Genomic DNA, 23,586 nt, shown 5'->3' on the forward strand with positions numbered 1-23,586 from the left:
AGCGTGTGATTGGTGGACAGGGCGTCCGGGTGGATGGGTAAAGGCAGTCGAGGGCGGGGCTTGGAGGAGGGGTTAAATGCAGACTGGTGAAGACTGAGAGTATGGAGGCTAAATTTAGCCAATGGCTCTGCTGGGGTGGAGCTAATCCTCTTTGCACTCGAATTATCTGGCCTTCGGATTAGAGGGCTTTGCCTCTATGCAAGACATCTACTCTCTATAATGATGTCCCATAGCAGGCCATACCATGTCCCCTGGCGGGGGTGGATGAGGTGCCAGACTGGCCCCTATAATGAGTGAAGAACTTGTTTACTGGTCCATAATCTTTCACTATTTGATATAAAGTGTACTGGTTGTGAGCGCCATTTTATAGCGGTATCCATATGGTGACAATTATGCAACATAATGTGATGTAGTCAGCATGCAAATGTAACAGATTACCCATAACATACTGTAAGTAGCACTGGACAACTGCCACAGTCTTCTGCATATTGTATTGGAAATTATTGATAGTGAAGCTTTAACGTGCATTAATGGAGAGTTACAGAGGTATGAAGGGAACAGCTGTAAACGTGTATGAAATATGAAAGTAGGAGATCTAATGATAAGCGTTGCTGCATACAGACTCACATCATAACAATTTATATTCATGCCTTACTGTCTGTAAAGTGATGGTTTCCAACCTGGGGGGTCGAGAATCAAATCTGAGACTGATTTGTATAATACAGTTATAAGTAGTTACACATGGACATCGGCTCATTTTAAAAGATCACAAGCCAAAAAAAGTTGGAAAACACTAAAGGAGTTTCAATTACCGCTAACCTTTCCATGTAACAAATGTATAGCGGTATATTCAGGTTTTTGCATGGTGCATCAGATAATGATGATGATGTCCACCATCAGTGTTAGATGAATGAAAATGTACTTTAAACATAAGTAAAAGTATGCATCAGCAGAAATGCACCATATATCATTGGATTTAGGGGTGTCACGATATACTGGTATTGATGATAACTGTGATATTTTAAGAAAGAAAATATTGATATCATCATCATATTATATTGAATATTTTATGTTTTTTTGACTGTTCATCTGACAAAACAAGCTATTTGAAGATGGCACCTTGGGTTTAATGAAATTGTGAAAGGTATTTTTCACAATTTTCTGACATTTTATAGACTATTTATCAATTCATTAATACTCAAAATACTCAATTAATCTACAAGTGCATGAGAAATTAAATTATGTATTTACTTATTTATTATGTAAGTTAGTAAATGTATAATGTAAAGTCCACCACACAGCAGACATTCTGGAGATTCAGTGTCTTGATGCACATTTGGATGAATCAGGCCTTTTTACTTTCACATAAGTGTAAACACTCCCAGTAAAAACATGTTTTGGCCGAGGTAGACCGCAGACAGGACGTAGTGAAGGCCTTTTGAGGCCCAAGGAACACATCCATATATTAAAAGCTTTTTATGCTACATAATATACTATCATTTGGGGAGGAAGAGCCTGGCATCAGTCCACCGTACTGTCCGACTGTAACTGCTGCTCTCTCTGTGGCAGTCCTCTCCACTCCGTATATATTCTCTGTACGTAAACCACGGGAATGATATGTGGTGCAGGAGAGCTATGATTATCCATCTCCAGCAGTATAGGTGCCACTCAGACACATCCATTATCACATCTGCACTCATCCACACCCAACAAAATGAACCAGCGGGCCCGTCCCCCCTGCTTCCAGGGAAGAGGGATTTTTCAGCCATTTTTTGCTGATATGCTTATCTGGAGCGACTCGGGATGGATGAGCGGCTACAGAGAGTCGATGTCTCACTCAAGGACACTTTGACATCACATACAGCTATTGCGGGGATGTGCCCTGCTACTTATGGGACAGAGGGGCTCAACCCTGGCTGGTGTAACTATAGACAACCATTATCCACATATAAAACAGTCCACTACTGTGATGACACTACACCTGCTGTAGTGTTTGAATGGGAATCTAAAAGGTGCACACTCTTGGAGGTCTCTTGACAATGATTGCAGTCCATGAAGGACCAGATTCAAGTCTCAAAAAAAGAAGCTGCGCTTCTGGCAGCTCACAATGACCTCTGACCTCTCTGTCTGTAGAGATCAAGACTATCACTAAAACTCCTGTAGAGTGTCTCCACAGTTTGCAGTCTCCATCAGTAGAGCCTGTTGCTCTTTACACTTGTAGGACCGTACCACCGGGTATCAGAGGTAGGGGGGGTTATTTCCGGGGAGTTTCCTGCAGGGATGAGCCCCGGCGAGGGAGGGGTGGCGGTGGGTGGTGGGGGATCGTGAGGTTGGATCCTAATCCCTCAGCCTTGGCTGCAGCACGGCCTTAGGATAAACTGACATGTAGGCTTTGGACATTTGAAAATGCTACTGGGACGCTAGCAATTTTTTTTGTATTTATGTTTTGTTTTGTTCAGAAGTCATTTTTATATTGAGGTAATGCCAACTCTGGTAAGACAACAACTTATTTTTTTCCTTAAATGTTTGCTGTGTTGTGCTATTTAATGTGTTGTTTTGACAATTTAGTGAGGAAGTGAGAAATAATTTAGGCTGAAAAGATGCCTGCGGTGCCATAATTTATTTTTTCAAGTTTCATCTGTTGCAACCAAATGTAGTGACAGTAACAAAATCTGGTCATCTAAAATAGAGAAGTCCATGAATAAATTGTCATTTTGTCAACCTCAAGTCACTCTGCTACTAAAAATCCTTAGATGTCTTGCTACACATTGTACAATCTGTCAAATTCTTCGGCTTTTGATTAAAACTGATGTGTAGAGAAGTGTAGGAAAGAGGATAACTATCATATTAGTTTGAATGTCTTCCATTGCATGTAGGAATCTACTGTCTCTGTCATAAGGATCTATTCAACCTAGCGGTTTTTGGTATGTACATATCAAGTTACATACAGTATTTGATAAGATCCAGAACAGCAACTCCTGCTCCGTAACTGACCGAGTGATCGTATTTGACTTAGAAACGTGTTGCTAATAAATGTATTTGACAGCTAGGTTAGGTAAGGTTAGCGGACAGGTAGTCCCCAGAAGTCTCAGATCTCTCGAGGTCACAGAGGAGCTGAGATTAAAATGAACTCACTGCTTTGACAGTTGAGTTATTCAACCAACAGATATAATGTGTAGATAGATGAAAGATGCTTTTTTACAAAAGAAGGATGTTTTTGTAATATCTCTGTCCTCAGTGGCAATCAAACCCCTTGCCCTGGTGGAAATCAGGTTATATGCTGATGACAACATATGCAATGTTGGTAATTTTCAACCAAAAAGAAAGCATGTTTTTATCCTCCAAATAACAGTTCAGGTGAATTATTTCCCCATGCACATATGATAAAGCAAATCAGCTGCCAGGTTCAGGTGACATACCTGTATTGTAGTTGCAGTGAGGCCTTTTTCTTTAAATCAACTCTCTTGGTTCAGGTTTTAGTTTAGTACAAAAAATGCAATGAAAGCAGATTGAGAGAAAGAAACAATCTGTGAAGGTGTGTTGGAGTCACCCAGAGGGGCTGATTAAAACATCTTGTGCTAAAAAATAAAACAGAAAGAAAGAAAAATGATCAAGACGACAAGGCAGATAATTAATAAAACGTTCTGCAAAATGATTTTATGCATTTCTATACTTCCCAAAGATAATTACAGCTTACATCCAAGTCCCTGGATGTGCACATATGGATGAAGAAACTGAATAAATAAACACTTCTCCAACTCTCAGTAACTACTGATGTGAAGGCAGAGCAAGGCACTTGATTGTGGTCATATTGAGTGGATTCCAGGTGACTGGATGGATGGAAATGAGGCTAAAAATCTGGCCCCGAGAGCAGCTCAAGTGTTGAATCTACTGTGTGTTTATGCAGCTATTCTTCCAAAGTCTGTTAGCATTGATATGTTACTTGGCTCCGTTACTCTCTGGAGAACAAACTGCAGAAACCGATGAAGCAAAGGCGACAGAGTTTGGCTCAGTCAAACTAATAAATGATCTGAACGGTAAAAGGTCACTTGTGAAATTGAGATAGCTTTTCTGTAAATTACACAGTGACCTATCTGCTTCCTGTTAAACCTCAGACTCACATTGATTTTCATGATTCAAAGGAGCTCTTTGACTTTTCAACCCCAGGGACACTCTCAGAGGAAGGCACATCATGACCTATTCAAACCCTGCACAGGCATAAATGCTGATTTGACATCTGAATTGCAGCAGTGTGTGTGCATGTGTATGTGTGTGTTGGGGGTAAGGGTGGTCTACATTCATAACCACAAACACAGATCAATAAGTTAGAAGAGAAGGGACGGGGAGGGAAACAGAGGGGGGAAGAGTGAGTGCAACTGTTATGTAAGCGCCAGCTGTGTGAGTAAAGGCGCTGCAGCAGGATGATGAAAGCAACACCGCGTCCCTCAACCAGAATGAGCATCCACCCTCTCACTTTCTCTCCTGAATTGTTCATGTATTATTCAGGTTACTGAAGGAAACAACAGATGAAAACAAACAAAACAGTATGCTCAGATGGTTGTGATCACATCGCGGTGTTGCAGTTCCTCTCATTATGGCAACAAAACTGATCATTTTTACACTGACTTTGGGATTTCAAAAACTACACATCCGAGAGCAGCAGACACATTTCAGTGCGTCAATCCAGACTCCATAATCCACCGTCGGCCAACTCTGTGACTTTCGTGATGAAACAATAATGTGAGGCAACAGGGACAAAATGAAAAAAAAAAATCTGCAGTCTTAATCTGGATTAAATTACAGTGTTCGTCATCATGGCTCCAAACCAGGACAGACCGACCCAAACCAACCATCCACTTATCAGGCGATGAGACTGCAGTTGTTTCTGGATCGAGCAATAATACCCATATAACAAGTAATATCCATGTAACACTTAATACTACTGATAAGGGACACCCCAAAAATAATCATTCTGGAAAAAATTTATATTTTTATTTATTTTATAGACAAATATGATGTTTTAACCTTATTATGTAACCTGAGTCCTGAGGCAAAATATTAATATTTACAAAGATTTCAGATTTAGATTTTCTGCCTGTTCTGAAACTACACTAACTCAGGAATAAATCAGTCTTTTTGTTTCCACCAAATAGTTCTAATTTAGATTTAAAAGAAAAAAAACACTACACCGGTGGTAATATTGGTATTGACGCAAGCGCATCTTAAAATAAAAACTACATTTACCCCAACCGCTGTTGCTTTTTACTACAAAGAGGATGTTGCTACTTGTTTTAGCTTTAGCTTGCTCGGAAGAAATAGCTAACTCTTCCTGTTTGTGTTATAGGTGCCATAAAGCAATCAGTTTTCATGCACTTTTTTATTAAGATAGATGTTAAATGCAACACACTCTACCAAATGGTATAAGATATTTGATTAATCTTACACAACATGTTTGTAACAGTTAAAAAGCAAGCATTTTGAAATTGTTGTAGCCTAATCAGTAGGCTCAAAAAGTAAGAGAAACATGTCCTGTTCTTAAAGTGAGGTATTGTAACTTTTGAAAGAAGAAATAACACCCTTATTTTGTACATTTGAAAACTTGAAATACACCCTTTGTTATTATAATACTAAGATAGATATTGTGTATCTGACTGAGTCAGCTGACTGACTTTATGACTCTTCTCTACTTGTGCTACTATTGCTATTCCTACTACATTTTAGCATTTACCATTATTAGTATTCTTTAGGTTTTATCATTATTTCACCAGTAAGTAAATAAGGTAGTACTGTCAGGATACCCTTAAGAAAGGCACTGAGGACTGTAGTTGCTGTAAAAACTAAAAGAAAAAGCATCTCTGAGTACAGAGTTGGACCAGATTGTGCACATGAAGGTTAAATCAAGGTTTGTGTTACTTTACAGTCTAACAGTGTGACTCATTTCTCATTAATCATGTGCTGTATTTGGCATTCAGCTGTGCAGCTTGGTTGTCTGTCACAAAGCGTTTCCACAACACACCATCTTTTGTTATCTGTAAATTACAGAGGATCCAGCCTCAGGCTGCTGGATTTGGAAGAATATGTGGCTGACTCCACTGTGCAAGTCATTTAATCATGTCAGTAAAGCATGTGACAGCCAGCAACAATCCTAAAATGCAATATAACTTGTGTTATTGTCGTCCTATTGGTGCCTCTGGTCACTATAAAAATCAAGACGGATCTGTATGTGTCACCGTTGCAGCAGCAGCAGCAGCAGCGCTGTGTGATGGATCAAAATGGCGTCACAGCATCTGAGCGTAGAGACAATGAGATTATCTGGTTGTGTGGAAGGACACGCAGCCTTCAGGGGAGACTGGGAGTCCTGAGCTGCTCTTTCCTGCCTAATGACACTTTTAATTTATGACTAGAATAATAACCTGCATTTATGTATGACTTAAAGTCCTTTACCAGTAATAATAAATAACATAACATTGATTAGATTCACAGGAAAGGAAACTAAAGCAAAGAGCTAGAAAAAACATTCAACATAGTGGGAGTGAAATTAAAAACAATAAAGAACTGTCTTGCCCTTCTACAATTACATGATGTATTGTTGGCAAATTAAATACTTCTATATTTTCTCTAGGGTTTCAATGACTATGGAGTCAAAGGGCACGATGTAGGCTATAATATGAATGTTGTGAACCCCTTTGGGACTATCATTGTGACGTGGCAGGTCACAAGCCATCCCAAAGGGGACTGTTGCATAGCAATGTCTCTACAAATGCATTGTTGTTCTGCCTATAGATAATTTGTGACGTGTGCTATGCATTGTGTTTTAGGTTCAGCATGCAGCACTACACACATCAAGGACTGTAATAGTCATTCAACGCAACCGTTGAGGCCTTAAATTTGAGACCAAGACTCAGGAGATTGCACAGAATACCTGCAGCCGCACAGCGTAACTCACAGCTCCTTGGGAGGATTATGCCATTATAGCTGACAACTTGAGCTTCCTCAAGAGTACGACGGATACAAAGCAATCAGTCCTGCTCCGCTTACACCCAACAGAAACCATGGATGACCCCTATCACAACAACGTGAGCCAGCAGGTGACAGAAGGTGGAGAATACACCTACACCCAGGATGGTGGAGGTCAAGATGGCTACCCTTACCAGACAGACTACCCTCCACAGGACGAGGACGCCCGCAGCGATGCCACCGAGGGCGCAGACGATGATGAGCAGATGTATGAGGGGGAGTACCAAGGCATCCCCCACCCCGACGAGATCAAAGAGGCGCGGCGGGCCGCTCGGACGGAGGCCAGGAGGAAAGCCCGTCAGGCTGTCCAGCAGGAAGAGGAGGAGGACAACCTGCCAGAGCAGTACGAGGCCCTCATGGAGGACTGCGGCCATGGACGCTTCCAGTGGATGCTGTTCTTCGTGCTGGGTATGGCGCTAATGGCTGACGGAGTGGACAGCTTCGTGGTGGGCTTCGTCCTGCCCAGTGCTGAGAAGGACATGTGCATATCCAACTCCGACAAAGGATTGCTGGGTAAGTGACAGCAAAGGGAGGGAAGGTGGAAAAACTGATGATGAAAATGAGTGATGAAAATGTATTTAAACCTTGCTTCAGTTTTTCACACAAAAATGTAATAACCACCTTTTGAAAAAAAAAAGCAAAACTGACTGCCGTTTTGAAGCCTTGAGTCCCCTGCTTTATGGTCTATTTGACTCTAAATGGGACCACAATTTACTAAATGAACATCATGCTCTATTGAAGAAGACTTGAAACTAGAGATTGAGACCATAAACTCATGTTTACAATGTTTACTGAGGTAATAAATCAAGTGAGAAGTAGGCTCATTTTCTCATAGACTTCTATATAATCAGACTTTTTTTTGCAACCAGAGGAGTCGTCCCCTGCTGGCTATTAGAGAGAATGCAAGTTTAAGGCACTTCCTCATTGGCTTCACTTCTCAGAACCGGAGGTTGCCCACCAAAACAAAGCACACCTGGGGCTGATGGGAATGTCATTAATTATGCAGGTATTTGGTTATACACCAAAGTATTAAAGTTTTGTCAGGGGAAAAGTGACAGTGTCAGGGGATCACCAGAGTTGATAGAATTCATCCTCCATGAATGTCTGTACACAATTTCACAGCAGTCCATTTAAAAGTTTCTGACATATTTGGGTCTGAACCAAAGTGGTGGACCGACAGACACTGCCAACCCTCGAGCCATGCAGCTAGAGTATGGCCAAAAACTAATTTAGCAAATCCAAAACAGATATACAGTCTTTTGGTAACTTACAGGACGAGCTAAGTCGAAGAGTTCCAATCTTTACCCAGTGCCATCAGTGAAATCATCTGCTGTTGTACTTGGCTGAAACAAAATCTTGCATATGTTTGGCTCTTGATGGCACATCGTTGCAGACCACGGACAGAAATATCCCACGGACAAAATATCCCCCAGGCGCTGGGACAAATTATGGAGAAAAAAAAAGCTTTTAGGCAAATGCAAAAAATTAAGAACATAACCAACATTGTGCATCCTAATAGAGTATGGGTCCATCCATTGTGAGCCACCAGATTGAGTCACCGGATAGTGAACCTTGGCATAGGTATTACAAGCATCTGGAAGGTGACTTGAGGGACACCACACCACATGTTTATTGTTTTATTATGTTAGATACCAGACACAGAATTAAGCGCCTGCTTTCAATGTACTTTAAATGTTGTACTGTGAATTAAAGGTGCAGTGTGAAGAAATTGGCGGCATCTAGCGGTTTAGTTGCAGATTGCAACCAACTGAAACTTCCCCTGTGTGTCAAGCGTGTAGGACGGGTACGGTGGCCAATGCAGAAACGTGAATGTCCCTCTATAGAGCCAGAGTTTTGGTTTGTCCATTCTGGGCTATTGTAGTAACATGGTGGCCGGCTCCATGAAAATGACTTGCTTTCTATGTAGATATAAACAGCTCATTCTAAGGTGACGAAAACACAACGATTTATATTTTTGGATGATTATACACTAAAGAAAACATACCTATCAATATTATATTCTGCCCCATAAATGTTACACACTGTTCCTTTAAGGATAGTCTTTCTTTTATTTCCGTTGCCTGCTGGCTTCACTTGTTCCCAAATATTGTACCACAACAGGAAACAGGCCCAAAAAATGATACTGAAATTTGTATGCAGCATAGACCCAACTTACTGGGAAATGTACCTTGAAAGCGTCTGTTCCTCACTTTCTGTGCAGACAACCAAACTGCAAATTAAAGCCCCTCACCTTATTTCCCAGGCCTCATGTGTAGCCAGGCGATGTGGCAGATTGCACATACCTCATTTCATCTTAACAACAGGCTCCTGGGATGAGGCATTGCGAGAGATTGATGAGGAACCCGGTGGTGATTGTATTCAGTGTGTGTTCCCAGGCTAATATGGAGCATGTTGCAGCAGTCAGAGAGCCTGGCGGCCTGCAGCGCCCGGTGCGGAGCTGTCAGATACGCTTCAGGCCTCTGACAGGCGCTGGTAGCAGGAGGAAGGCCTGGCGAAAATGAAATCACAGCATCTGTTTGTGCAGAGCGAGAGGGGAGCGCTGATCATCGGCTGAGAATATGAAGTAGATCTGCAGAATGATCCTTTTTGATTCATGCTCATGCTCTGTTCACCAGACTCACCAGAGCAGAAATGTGTTTAATCTTAACCTCAGACTTGGATAGCCGAAAGACTCCCAAACCTTTGGTTAAAAGCGAGGAGGATGGTTGGTGCACTTATTGAATGGTGGTTTTATTGTTTAATATATAGAGTGAAAATATAAGAGGCCAACAGTGGCAGACACAAGGACACAAAGAAGAAACAGTTCTGGCAGGTTTTAAATCTCAGGCTTGATGTGGTTGCAGAGATTTAACCAGTTATCTCAAGGAAATTGCTAAACTCGCAATGCAGCTAATGCATTTCTGGGAGAAAACATGGATTTGCAATTAAAAAGGTCATGCATAAATTATGAGCTGGTTTTATGGTGCTTCCCTGCTGCTAATACAGGGATAATCTGCAATATCTTTATTTCTTGGCATTAATTGACATCACATGTCAGTCAAACAACATGTCCATTTCCGTTTTTATTTTCCTTTTGATCGACTTTAGATCAGTTTGTAGAGATTTTCTTTGTCCGTTAAGCAATGACAGTGTCACTGCTCATGCAAACGATCCAGCTCTTCTGCAGTTTACTCCAAACAAACTGCTGTTACTGTTGACGTGTAAAAAATACATCACTACTTGTGTACCGGGAGACTTTGTTTACGGCAACTTGTCGTAATTCATTTCCATCAACCTGTTAGGGACTGCAGATGAAAATTAGCCTGCATAGCTAAATCTGGCACATTTACATGATTCAGGACTCATGTGCTCATGTTAATTAATGTGCATTGTCCCTTATGAAATTAAATAAACATAAAACATAAAGTTCTTCCTAAGTTCTTCATAACAACTATCTAGTTTGAAATGGGTGATTTACTAAAGGCACATGCTATTAGCATCCAGGTTTCCATAACCAACAATGCTATTTGCACCCTACCCGGGCACACTTTAGATTCTGTATGTGTACATGTACTGTATATTTTTCCTAAACCTAACCAAACTGTGACTGAAAACTGAAAATAATGCTGTTTATATTACTACCACTATTACTGAGTGTAAATAGCCGAATAGCTGCCGTGTGACTATTCTCACCCAGGTGCAACTCTGTTTACGAAATTGGGTTGTATACCATAAAAATTAAAACTTAAGGAATGTGTACTTCCTTAAAGTTACTATGAAATCTGTAGCGCTGTCTAATGAAAGGCAATCAACGGTGTTAACAGAAGTATCCTGGGCTGTAACTTAGAAAAACATCAGTTTTGGGGAGTCTAGCGATATATTAAACTTAGCTACCAATGCTGTATGAATGTAGGAATAACTTTGTTTTGTTTATGAGTGCACACATGGAGATATATGTTTCAGAGTTAATATTCATGTACTGTAGTTTAGAGTTAGTGGGTAATATCTGATTATGCTAACGTAAACCGACGCCATTTGAGAACTTTGAGTCTGACGTTATTGGCATAACATTTTGTAATTTGAGATATATTGTGTTATTTTTGTTAAATGTAATTTATAATCTTTCAAAACAAACTTTTGATAAACTTACTAAATCTAAACAAGTCAGATATTAGCAAGCTAACGTTAGTTTTGCAACAGTTACACCTGGCTGTAAATATTAACAGTAATAACAACAACAGCTGTTTCCAACAGGCTGCAGGCCGTTACAACTTTCATTCACTGGATACAGATTCAATCAATACTGTTTTATTCAATGTGAGAATAACAGAACTGACATGAATGTAGCAGATTACTACTTTAAGGCTTTTGTGATTTTGGTAAAAACGCTGCCGGTCATCCATTGTTCAGTATTCATAAAACTCACGTTATTTTCTATAAAATGTTACCTTGTCGTTTAAAGGGAGTGTATGTAAGTTGAATAAATTAAAAAATTGTATCGCCAATGTGTGAACAGGTTGTAATCCAACCTAAAAAATTAGACCTTCCGCGAGTGTCTGAGATTCCTCTACCAGCCTGTAGACTGCTTTTAATGTGAAGAATGCGTGACGTTTTTTCCAGGAAAATACAACGGATGTGACGTCATGCGCGCTCGCGAGTGCCTTTACTATCTTCAGCTCCGCTACAGGGCTAACTGTGTGCAACGATAGCTAACATTCGGTTAGAAATGGAATCCGCTAATGCCGATAAACAACCGGCCCCCACCACAACTTGGACTACAACACAAACTCCACGGAAGCACAAAATAACCAAAGTTATATCTAGTGAAGCCCGTCTCGCAAAACATGAATGTGACCGACGTTGGGGGGAAAATAGAATAATATATAGTGATATGTGGTTTTAGCTGCTAATGTTGCTAACGTTAACTGTCAATCACGTTCAGTCTCGCGTGTGTCGCCTCACTGTTTTGGCCGATGCTCGCTCGCGTCGACATAGTGCGAGCGAGAGCAAAAGGACGCTGACTGTCGTTGACTTAACGGCTACAGGTGTCACTGATAACAAGCAATTTATGATTCTTGCATATAGACCCTTTAAGGATAGAAATACTCAATTTCTTATATCTGGAATGAAACTGTATTTCATGCAAAGTCATCTATACATACTGAAAAGCCTCATCTGTTTTAATTATGAACACAGAGTTATCATTTCTTTAGACAGTACATATTATATCTTTGGAGAATGCATACTCTGCAAGTGTGCAGTTTTTTTTCCCCTCCCGAGTGGGTTCATTGTCTCTAAATGCACTTACAGTGCTTTCACTTTTAATACTGCAAGAAAAAAAGAGAAATTGTTCGTTCCCCTCCAGGGATTCAATGTCTCCTCTGTGTTCAAGGACACTTTAACAGGCACACAGGAGCTTGTTGCTGCAGGGCTTGATCCTGGGCCTTCACCTGAAGGACAGGCTGTCTAATCACAAGGCCGCCCTGTCAACCTGTCCATGTACCTACCTAAAGGCATACGCATTGCCCTAAGCAACAACTTGGCCAAGATATTAGGTGACATGTTAGCCTTGACTTTTTGTCTCCCGGTGCCCTTAGCGGTCTCTAGTTGAATGAGTTAGGGATGTGCACCTTGGCGTGTGGAGCGCCGGAGCATTTGGATCGCCTAGTAATCCACGGGGAAGGTGCACACTATGGCTCCACGTGCCGTTAAGCTGCTTAGTCCCGCTGTAATTAGGGCTGTGTGTAGTAAAAACACAGAGCAGGCAGGAGGTATGGGTCTAAAGGTTTAAACAAGAGTGCATATTACTCTCCCCAGAGACATAAAAAGGAAATAATCATTGTTATCTCCTCGGTGGAGCTGTTGCTTTACAACAACAAGAAATGGCAGAGCAGACCTCCTGCCTAGTGCATGCTGGGATATAAACTCCAGGTCGCTGTGACCAAGAGTGGGAATCTGAAGATGCAAAAGCATGTAATCAAAGTAACAATAAAATGTCAGATTTCAAAAAATACATGGAAGGTGAATATTGTGGAAGTGATGGGCTCTTAGATGCCTCAAAATCATCATGACCTTTATTACTCCGTCACATTTCTGGGAATGCTAATATCAGTCAAGGTGCATTTTCTCGGTAGGCCATTGTGAATATTCGGAAATGTTGATCAGAGCACGCACGTAAGGATGCATCATGCTGAATTATAGTGGAAAGTGATGATTTCTCTAGTCCTCTGTGTTCATACGAGGGTAAAGGGAGCCCCCTTGTGGAGATTTTGGCCTTTAATAACAGATCCACTATTCCTTCCAGTGATGTTTGTGTGTATGTATATGTGGGAAAATACATACAGTATTGCTGTAGAGCCTCCACTGTGTGTTTCATTGAGATCAAGCGTCCCTTATGGGAGTAAAACATGTAACTTGACCTATAATAAATGTAAAGGTCAAATGCCTCCAAATGAGGTTTTTGTGTGTGTGTTTGCAGGTCTGCTGGTGTATGTGGCCATGATGGTGGGAGCGTTGGTGTGGGGGGGTCTGTGCGACAAGATGGGGAGGAGGAAGTGTCTGATCTACGTCCTGTCCATCGACCTGGTCTTCTCCTTCCTGTCCTGCTTCGCTCAGGGCTACGGCTTCTTCCTCTTCTTCAGGTTCTGCTCCGGCTTCGGGTGAGACACGTTTTACATCCATTTTCACATTTATTAGAATGACTGACCTTTTCCATCATTAAGCCATTTAGTGGAAACAAGCAAGTCTGGAAGATTTTTTGTGGGGGGGAAAGCACATCCCTATATTTGTATTTGGCGATATTTGTTCCAAAATAAGACACTTGACATTTAAGTAAGATGAGTAAGATAATAGGAAGCACTTCGGTTCACAGCCTGAGGTAGAGACAGGACGTAATTCAATAACACCAGTCGACACAATTGTTAGTTTATTTTCCTCATTAATACAACACAGAGATTTCTGTTTATTTACTTCATTAGAGCATTCCTTAAGTGAACATTGCTCTTTGCTTGTTTTTTAATTTGCGTTTTATTGCTGACTTCCTGCTGTCTCCAGCACCTTGGGGTGAAGCTTTTCAGATTGATTTTGCATCTTTCAAAGACACATTTCTATTGATCACAGCTGCAGCCTGAGTGTCTACCCAGACCTGCAATATTGATGTTTGAGCTTTTTGCTAAGCCAAAAAAAAAAATACAAGGTCACCAAAAATAAAACGTTCAGCTGTTGCTGATACACAGTGATAATGAGCCCCGTGTTAGTCATTAACACTCGCATCTGCTGGCTCACAAAACAAATGTCACTGATTGTCTTGATGTTAAACATTCTGTAGTGGTATTTAACTTCCCTATCAGCAGGCTCCAGCCATAAAACATAAACTCTCACGATATGAACAATTTCTAAGTAAAATTTTCCCCTAATTTCAATCATATCCTCAATTTAACTTTCTGATCTGGTCAGTCCTGGCATCGTACCGATCACTGAGAGCCCTCTGGACAAACTGACCACCAAAAACAATCCACAAAGTATTCAGTTGCCACCAGTAATTATTATTCATTATCTCACAAAATGCTTTTTATCATACATATTACAAACTGACTTTCCACAATGTGGGTATTAACTTGTATAGGTCTTGATTGCATTGACTTCATGTGCACATTTAAAAAGTAAAAGTGTGTTAACCTGACAATAAAACTGTGTGGGTACATATTGACAACGCAGAGAGCATTCACAACATAAAATCTTATTGTTAACATTTACACTCAAGTCATAAACCTTTGCGCTTGGTTATTTATTTGCTCTTAAAGAGCACCAAATTACAGTTTTTATAGCAAGTATTTCTTCTGTAGACGTAAGTTCCAATTAAAACTCTTCACAGCAGCACGCAGGGATATTAAGACACATCGCTGATGAGTCTTTTAAATGTAATATTTAATGTTTTGAGCACTAAAAATGTAACTCCATGCACCTCCAATGTGTTGGGGTGGAGTTAGAGTAAAATTATCTGCAGTAGATATCAGTAGTAGGTGAGAACATACGTTTTTGTGTAATTTGGGTGAACCAAGTCATTAGAACAATACGCTTACAATCCTAAATCACAAACATTAACCAATAGTAACATGTCAAATGCCAGATATCACAGAAAATTATCCTCTAAATCCTCAGAGAGTGATGGACAAGATACAAGTGTTTAGTGAGGAAGAGAAGAGATTTATTTTCTGAGATCTCTTGTGATTCCTCCCCCCAGAATCGGCGGCTCCATCCCGATAGTGTACACCTACTTCGCCGAGTTCCTGCAGATGGATAAACGTGGAGAACATCTGAGCTGGCTCTGCATGTTCTGGATGCTGGGAGGCCTGTACGCCTCCTTCACCGCCTGGGGAATCATCCCTCACTATGGTAACACACACACACACAAATGCTGAATCACATAACCAGACACTGTAGTAGACTCATATGAAGGCACACAAACATTCAGACACACTGTACATCACTTCATTACACAGAGATACTATTTTAATTCACTGGAGGAACATTTAGTTGTTTGACGTGGAACTTTTTTCTTCTCAGTCTGCACCAACGACATGTGGCGTAAATAATTTTTCTGCTTGGCAATAAGCCTCATCTTGAGAATTTTCCCCACCAATTAAATAGGAATAATTCACATTAAAGGTACAATATGAAACAATTTACATGAATTAATCGCTTTGTGTTGCCAAGGCAAACAGTTTGTTACATAACTATAAATAACGGAGAGCTTCCCCGACTTTCTCGATTGCCTAAAGGACTGGTGACGGTTTTGCCGGAAAATTCCCACCAACACCATCAGTGTGTAGCTAACGTACCAAAATACTGTCTAGAGTGCATAATGTCAGCTAATTCATCCAGACTCCCGCAGCATTACAGCTAACATTACAAAGCAACTAACGCTAACATTATCATTAGCAAAATACTATCTGAGTGGATATGTTAGTTGGCTAACTTGCCAAATTACTTCACCGGCTAACGTGATCCATGATACTAACTTGTATATTATGACAAACGGTGTTGATTTTATCCAACAATAAATGATGTAATGGCACAAAGCAAGGTGTATAAATAACGATGGCTTTCTACTAGCCAACAGCGATGCAAGGCAAACTAAGCTAAGCTCAGGTTAGCCAACTAGCTGAAACTTAGCGGCATGGATCTGGTGTTGGGTGCTTTGTAACGTTAGCTCATAAAGTAATTTGTAAACGAAGGCTAGTTAGCATCATGGAACCAATGGTCCAAATAAAATATAGGAACAAGAGATAGTAACGTTAATGTAAATATGATTGTAATGCCGATGCCCAGGATAAACGCTCGTGCAGGTTCAAGCGCAAGCAACAGGATGTTGCCTGCAGTTCACTTAGTGGCCACAGGTGTAATTAAAAACAAGGATTTTCTTAAAGTTACACATAGCACCTTTAAAATACGTAAAAATGTTGCCACCATCAGGAATTGAAGAATAATTCCATGGGAGTCTAAAATGAACTCACAGTTGCCACAATCAATGCAATGTTTCAAATGCAAATGGCTCAAATGCAAAAGTAGTTACATCAGTGCATAAAATATGTTTTGCATATACAAAAGATATGTTTTGTTGCACTCCAGTATTAAAGTGATTTGGACATTAAAACATGCCAGAAAGAAGGGTTCTTGAAATATTAACATGCTTTTTACTGGATTGTTTTCCAGGATGGGGCTTCGCCATCGGTTCAGAGCTCCAGATCCACAGTTGGAGATTATTCATTCTGGTGTGTCTCTTCCCGGCGCTGGCTGCACTTGTCGGAGTCGTCTTCATGCCAGAGAGCCCTCGCTTCCTCCTGGAGGTCAGATCCAACGTTGCCAGATTAAAACATGCAAGATTCAAATGTGGTTTTATTCTCTGCAAAACATAAAAACACATTAATCTGTACTGCTCTTAGCCTACAGGTTAGATTAATTTTAAGAACAAAAAACATTGAGATGTACGCTCCCTATTCTAATATTCATTATGTCAGTGAACAGTTTTAAACATCAAGCTTGTGATTGGTTAAAGAGTGTTGAGTCATCACCAGCCCCCAGAGCAACATCCCACTGCTGTGCAAAGGTAACGAAAGGCTGCTAAGGCGCCAGCAGAACACCACCCACCTCTGTTTCTCATCCTGGACATTGTCAGACCTTTAACCACATGTGGTATTGTGTTTGTATGTTACAGCAGGGATGCTCCATCATGTTCATATCACACACCCCCAAATTATCACACACTTCCCCCATCTGATAAGAGGCAGACCTCATGGGAACATTGTTACTCAACTCAGCATCTGGCTACAGTTTATGTGGGAAATAAACGTGCCATAAACCCGGAGAGCTTTCACAGAACGCTCTTGAAATTATGGATACTTTTGTATTTGTGTGTTTTTTCAGAGTGCCCGACATGACGAGGCGTGGATGGTCCTGCGACGAGTTCACGACACCAACTGGAAGGCCAAGGGGGAGCCAGAGAGAGTCTTCACCGTAAGCCTTCATTTACAACAACGCTGTTGTTTTGCCTAATCACTCAACACCACTTCTCTAATTTAGCAGTTCATTAACAACATGACCTAGCAGGAAAAGCACAGGTGTAATCAATACCATTAATGATGGCTCCGGTGCATGTAGGTGTTCCAGGTCCAGGGTCCATTGGTTACACCATTGCTTTTCTTTGACAAGTCAAAATGTGTATACTGTGAAAAAAATACATTCAAATTTCAAATTGAGAGTAACATTTCCCGTCAAAGTCTGTCAGTGCTGTTAGTGGAAAAACAGTACCGTACATGAAGTTCTTGTATTATAAATGTCACAAATAGCACATTTTACATACTTTATGATATAATTAATGTATATGTTATGGAGTGGTGAAAGTTATTTTATTGGACTAAACAAGTGGAACTCACCAAGCCATAATGAGCACAGATGTAAATAATAAAATGAATGATGGCTGAATTCCACTTAGCTGCTTCAGTTCCAGGGTCTTGATATTATGCATGCTGGCTCACTGTCACATTGTCATGGCTTACTGGGGCCAAAGAGTAAAGAAGCAAAGATACAAAACTCAGTTTTCTTTTTGACAACAACCGCCACTTTGGACTGAAAACGCTTATTATATTTATAATATTTTATTGTTCAACACAGGCAATTTCAGTAGAATATGTCAATAGAAAAAATGTTGTTTTACTTTTGTATGGCACTTTTTAGGCGGACGTTTTTACTAGCATCCGGTAGTCGCTTTCAGTCCAAAATGGCAGAAGCGTAGCTTTTCTGCTGGGCGCTGATGTTGCAATGGAACAAACAATTGACTATTGCTTCTTGGCAATATACAGTACGTTCTCTGCTGGGGCACAACAGAGCCATCATTAATATTATTAGTAACACGGTACGCCTGGGTTGTTCCTGCCATTTGTCTCCTGTGAAAAAGGCCTTCGCTAGGTGAAAAACCATAATATTGTCAGGGGAAAAGGGGGGAAGGATGCAATTGCGGACCAGGGGAATCTTAAAGTTAATCCCGAAGGATAACCACAAAAATCGCAAGCGATCTAAAGGGAGAGGGGAAACAGCAAATGAAAACAGGCCTAAAAGGAAGTGCTCCCTACACTCAATATATCTTGAAAAGACTAAAACTGAAAGAGCCGAGCAGCTGACTAGAACATAAATGAAACAAAAGAACCAGCAAAGGCAGACCCACACAGACCTAACCCACTCTAAGAGACTCCAGCTCTGAGAAGAAGCTAAATGGTGAGTGAATCCCACAGATAGGTTTATGTGGTACTTCAGCAGATTCACACACCCCTATACAGACAAAGCAAAAACAGGACAGCACTCTCACTACCTCTGACAAAGAGAAAACGAGTCAGCACCTGAGCACTGAAACTAGGGGTAGATATAGGCTTCAACCACCTGATCCTTATCAGGGACAATTAGGCTCCACAGCTGCCTCCTATCCTCAGAGATAATGAACCCAACCAGCCTGCTGAGTGGCAGGTGACCCTCACAAATATGTGAAAGAAGATTAAGTAAAGGAAATAAATAAGATAACATTAAAAATTAAATTATATATAAAAGGCTAAAGAGCAACAAGCTCCATTTATTGTTTATTATGAGTTCAAGTTCAAATAGCCAATGGGTCTTTTTAGTACATAGGTTTTCTTTCTTATATATACCTTCTCAGGTTTTCATTAAATCCAGTTAAAAATCTTTAAATTAAACAATGTATTCTGGATTTCTATTGAAACACAATCATGAAATGAAGATGAAATTATTGTTTAAACTCCTCTCTCTTTGTGCAGGCGACCAACATTAGGACACCACAAACTCAGGAGGACGAGTTCATAGAGATCCAGAGCGACACTGGGACTGCCTTCCAGCGCTGGACCGTCAGACACATGACCATGCTGCAACAGGTCCGCAGATCACTCTTAAACTATACACTAAAATAGAATACCTTACATTTCTATCTTAATCGTCAGTTTGTCTGTCCCTCTTTCAGGTGATGGCGAACATCATGTCACTATCGGCTCCAGAGCTCAGACTGCAAGGCCTCTTCCTGGTTATCGTCTGGTTCTGCTTGGCCTTCAGGTAGCAACAGTTCTGCGCCCATGTTGAGATTTGAGGCAAAAACATTATAGTATAATACACTTATATCCCTACTGGTGCATTCAAATCATGCATTTTTAGAATATTATGAAAGTGGATATTCATAAACATCTCCGAGGCAGAGCTATCTGAGGAGAGAAAGAATGTCAGTGGTAATGTTAAAGGCCCAAATCACAATAAAAACGTATTTTCCCACATACCCCAGTGATAAGATCTAACTGTGCAGATCATTTTGCTTTCATGCGCTCATGTTTGTATGTTTTCCTTGTGTATCATAGCTACCACGGGCTGGGAGTGTGGTTTCCTGATATGATCAAATACATGCAGTACGAGGAGTACGAGTCCAAGGTCAAAGTGTTCCACCGGGAACGGGTCGAACGTTTCCACTTCAACTTCTCTCTGGTCAACCAGGTCCACCGCGAGGGAGAGTATATCCATGACAAGTACGTTTTCCTTCAACACCGCCCCCTCACATATTTATATTATATTTAGGTCATGCTCTTTCACAATTTGTTTATACTGCTTAATGAGATTTCTTTCCTTTCATTTAGGTTTGAGAACATTGAGATAAAGTCTGTGAAGTTTGAGGATTCTCTGTTTGAAAACTGCTACTTTGAGGACGTCAAGTCAACCAACACCTTCTTTGAGAATTGCACCATCAAAAACACGGTCTTCTATAACACAGGTATCATACAAAATTAGTAATGATAGACTGTAATACAAATGTTTTATAGCACTTTTACACTGCTGGGGCTCATTAAACTCAACTAATTAGTGGTATAAATATTAAAACATTAATGCTGCCCTCAAACAGTCATCTTAGTCAAAGCATTAATATTTTGCAATATGTTTATCCTCCAGCACTAACAGGGGAAAACTTGTGTTTACAGCCTAATGTAAAACTATAAACCCCAAACTGTTATCCTTTTTAACACCCACTCTGTTCTCTCCAGACCTCTGGCAGGAAAAGTTCAAAGACTGTCGAATGGAGAACACCACCTTCCTCCATCCGAAGAAAGGCTGCCACCTGAACTTCCAGGAGGAGAACGACATCGTCATCTACATGGTCAGCTTCCTGGGCAGTTTGGCCGTGTTGCCCGGCAACATCATCTCGGCGTTGTTCATGGACAAGATAGGAAGAATCAGAATAATAGGTGGGATCAGCAGAAGGTGTAAATAATACAGTATTAGTACAGTAACCCTGGATAGATGGGGTTTTTAGTATGCCGAACCTGTTTCAGTATGTAATCATCCGTGTGTCTTTCTAGGTGGTTCTATGTTGGCGTCGTCTGCCTGCACTTTCCTGTTACTGCTAAGTTTCAGTCAAGGAGCTGTAATATGTTGGCAGTGTCTCTTCTATGGCGCCAGCGTGGCGGCCTGGAACGGACTACAGGTCATTTCTGTGGAGCTCTACCCCTCTTCTAAAAGGTACAGTCCAACTATACATCCCACTGGTTAAGAGGTCCAGTGTGATCTTTACCACACCGCTGTTCATCTCTACCCCTAAAACCCCTCAGCCAAACAGCAAATCTCCGATCATAGCTTAGCGACTGTACGGCAGGCCTGTCAAGCTTTGACTTTCTCCACATGGTGAAGTTGTGTGAATGGGGCTGTAGTAGGAGAGATAATTGGCATCTAAAGCATTTGGCGGGTGCCTTTTTTTTAATCTTTCCTGACCAAAAATAGGAGAGAAAAATGGATAAGGATTGGATAAACAGAGTGTTTATCTGTTCTCATATAAGTTACCAACGTTGGCATGCCCAGCTAACTAGTTTACTGCCTACAGTAGTGATATATAGTGTTATTTAAGCCAAGCACTATGTCATTTTCTAACCACGTTATTCTGTGGGGTTGCGTAACGATCGAAACATCCACTGTGTTGGAGCCAAGATGGTACTAGCCTATATCAGAGAGTTTAAGCTAACATTAGTAGCTCTGTCCTCCAGCAACACTAGCTATACTCATTAAACGATATGGAGTTAACGCTTGTCAAACTCATCAGTTAGTCCTCATCCTCAAAACCGTTTTTCTTGTAAAATCCTCATCAAAACCAATGTTTGTTATAGGACTGTTGACTTTTGTATGAAATAAAAGACCCATTGTTTCAGAAATAACTTTGTGCATAGCCACTACCTAAGGGGTTTGTGACTTTATGAATGGTCAGTTTGACACATAGACTGTATATGAAGATGGACGACATGACAGCTCCTCAAAAGTTAAGCCAAAACATCTGGATCGCCCCCTGGTGGCTGGCTGCAGTATAGGTCATAAACCCCGCCCCCTCCATATTAGTGGATGGGACATGGGCCAAACTAAAAAGTCAAAGTACACGTCAAATAATTTTCCCAGAGATGATTTCTCAGAATTTTTCTGATAAGTTTGGTTTTAATTAGTTACTTGATGCTATAAAAAGGGGGTGAGACGTCATGATTGGCAGCTGTGAGTCTCTCTTGTTGACGAGCTGCGGCTGTGCTCGGCTCGCGATTGGTTCGGGCGGGTGCCATCGATAACACGGCTCCACCGTTCGATCAACAGTGCACAGACTCTGGCTCCAAATGACGTCAAAATCTCAAGATGGCAGCTCCTGTAACCGGGATATTTTGGAAAATAATTCATCTGATATGATGACTTCATTCTTTTGTGCCAGCACACTTAGAACTTTTGCATTCTTGCAATATTTTTCTGTAATCTTTTTTAAGTCACGAGTCAGATAGCAATTAACTCTCACCAAGAAAAAAAATAACCTGCACTGTCAAAACACATTCAATTCATCAGTCAGTCACGTAATCTTTCTCTGTCTTTGTGACTCCGCAGAGGGACAGCGTTCGGCGTCCTGAATGGGATCAGTAAGTTCTCTGCCATCCTCGCCAGCTTCATCTTTGCAGCCTTCATCGGCATCACTAAGATCATCCCCATCTTCCTGGCCTTCGCCGCCCTCGTCTGCGGAGGTCTGGTGGCTCTCAAGCTGCCCGAAACCCGGGAAAAAATCCTCTCATGAAAAGCCAAAACTCCTGCAGCCTCCGGGCCTCAACCACTGTATCGCTATGGGGAAAGCTTTTTTTGAGAGTGTATCAGCTTAAACTGAATTGGAAAGACAAAAAAGAAAGAAAGAAAGGCCAGCTGTGTTTATGATTAAAGATGTTGAAAACCTGTCTGGTTGCCTACATGAACCTGTGGTTGCTTTTTATTTCCTCTGTGAGCTCCTCAGGCTGCCCAACATTTCTGTCACATCATATACAACTAGTGTCATTTCCTTTTTATCATTTATTGCCCATCCTCTACTCACACACACACACACACACACACACATACACGGTGTAGCAACATTTGTTTTAAGGTTTGTGTAAAAGAAAAAATAATATGAGATGAAAATATGTCTGTACTTGAAAGGTGATGTAGTTCATGTTACCATGTTGTGCTTTGATTTCATTCCCTGCTGGACAAAAAAAGAAAGAAAGAGAGAGAACTTATAGTCATGACTTGAATTGGATTTGAATCCCGTTGTATTCATGCCGAGGCTCAGCAGCAATAATGCTGCTGGTGTTGTTATTCAGAGAACACACCTCTTTCGTTCACCCAGTCTTTATTTATTCTGCACTGTCCTGTGGTGTGTAGTCTTTAGTTCACATGTTGTTGCTTGGTTTGATCTATCTAGACATAAACCTGGATTGACCATTTTATTAAATGTAGGTTTTTATTATTGAATCCACTCCTGTTCATTTTCTCCCAGCTGATCCAAATCCAACCTGAACAGCCGACCGCGGATTCTCCTCCTGTTTGCCGTCTTAACCGTATAGCGCTGTGTTCTGTAGGTGGTGATCATAACGTAGAGTCTTATCTTCTGTCACATCTTGCCATGACAACGTGTAAGGAATTGTTCCGTTTATTTATTTATTTATTTTTTCTCTAAAAGAGAGAATGATACAACACTGTGAGATT

General features: G+C 40.8%; 1 protein-coding gene and 1 long non-coding RNA gene across 3 annotated transcripts; one reads left to right on the forward strand and one right to left on the reverse strand.

The window, feature by feature from the left end:
- Positions 1–2,336: 2,336 nt before the first annotated feature.
- Positions 2,337–22,799, forward strand: sv2ba (synaptic vesicle glycoprotein 2Ba). Its single transcript, XM_074661349.1, has 13 exons — positions 2,337–2,493; positions 6,819–7,530; positions 13,496–13,676; positions 15,260–15,411; positions 16,732–16,865; positions 17,443–17,532; positions 19,341–19,454; positions 19,541–19,629; positions 19,926–20,090; positions 20,199–20,332; positions 20,601–20,801; positions 20,916–21,075; positions 22,462–22,799. The coding sequence occupies exons 2-13, from the start codon at positions 7,053–7,055 to the stop codon at positions 22,643–22,645; spliced, it is 2,082 nt and encodes a 693-aa protein (XP_074517450.1). The 5' UTR covers positions 2,337–2,493; positions 6,819–7,052; the 3' UTR covers positions 22,646–22,799.
- LOC141783827 (uncharacterized) lies at positions 15,282–17,749 on the reverse strand. 2 transcript variants are annotated; one of them, XR_012597365.1, is made up of 3 exons: positions 17,650–17,749; positions 16,706–16,859; positions 15,282–15,406 (listed from the first exon to the last, which is right to left on the reverse strand). It is a non-coding gene; the product is annotated as an uncharacterized LOC141783827 (long non-coding RNA). The 2 variants fall into 2 exon arrangements; XR_012597366.1 differs by having other exon boundaries at positions 16,706–16,921.
- Positions 22,800–23,586: the final 787 nt, after the last annotated feature.

The sequence above is a fragment of the Sebastes fasciatus genome, chromosome 2, assembly GCF_043250625.1.
Source record: "Sebastes fasciatus isolate fSebFas1 chromosome 2, fSebFas1.pri, whole genome shotgun sequence".
Taxonomy (NCBI): domain Eukaryota; kingdom Metazoa; phylum Chordata; class Actinopteri; order Perciformes; family Sebastidae; genus Sebastes; species Sebastes fasciatus.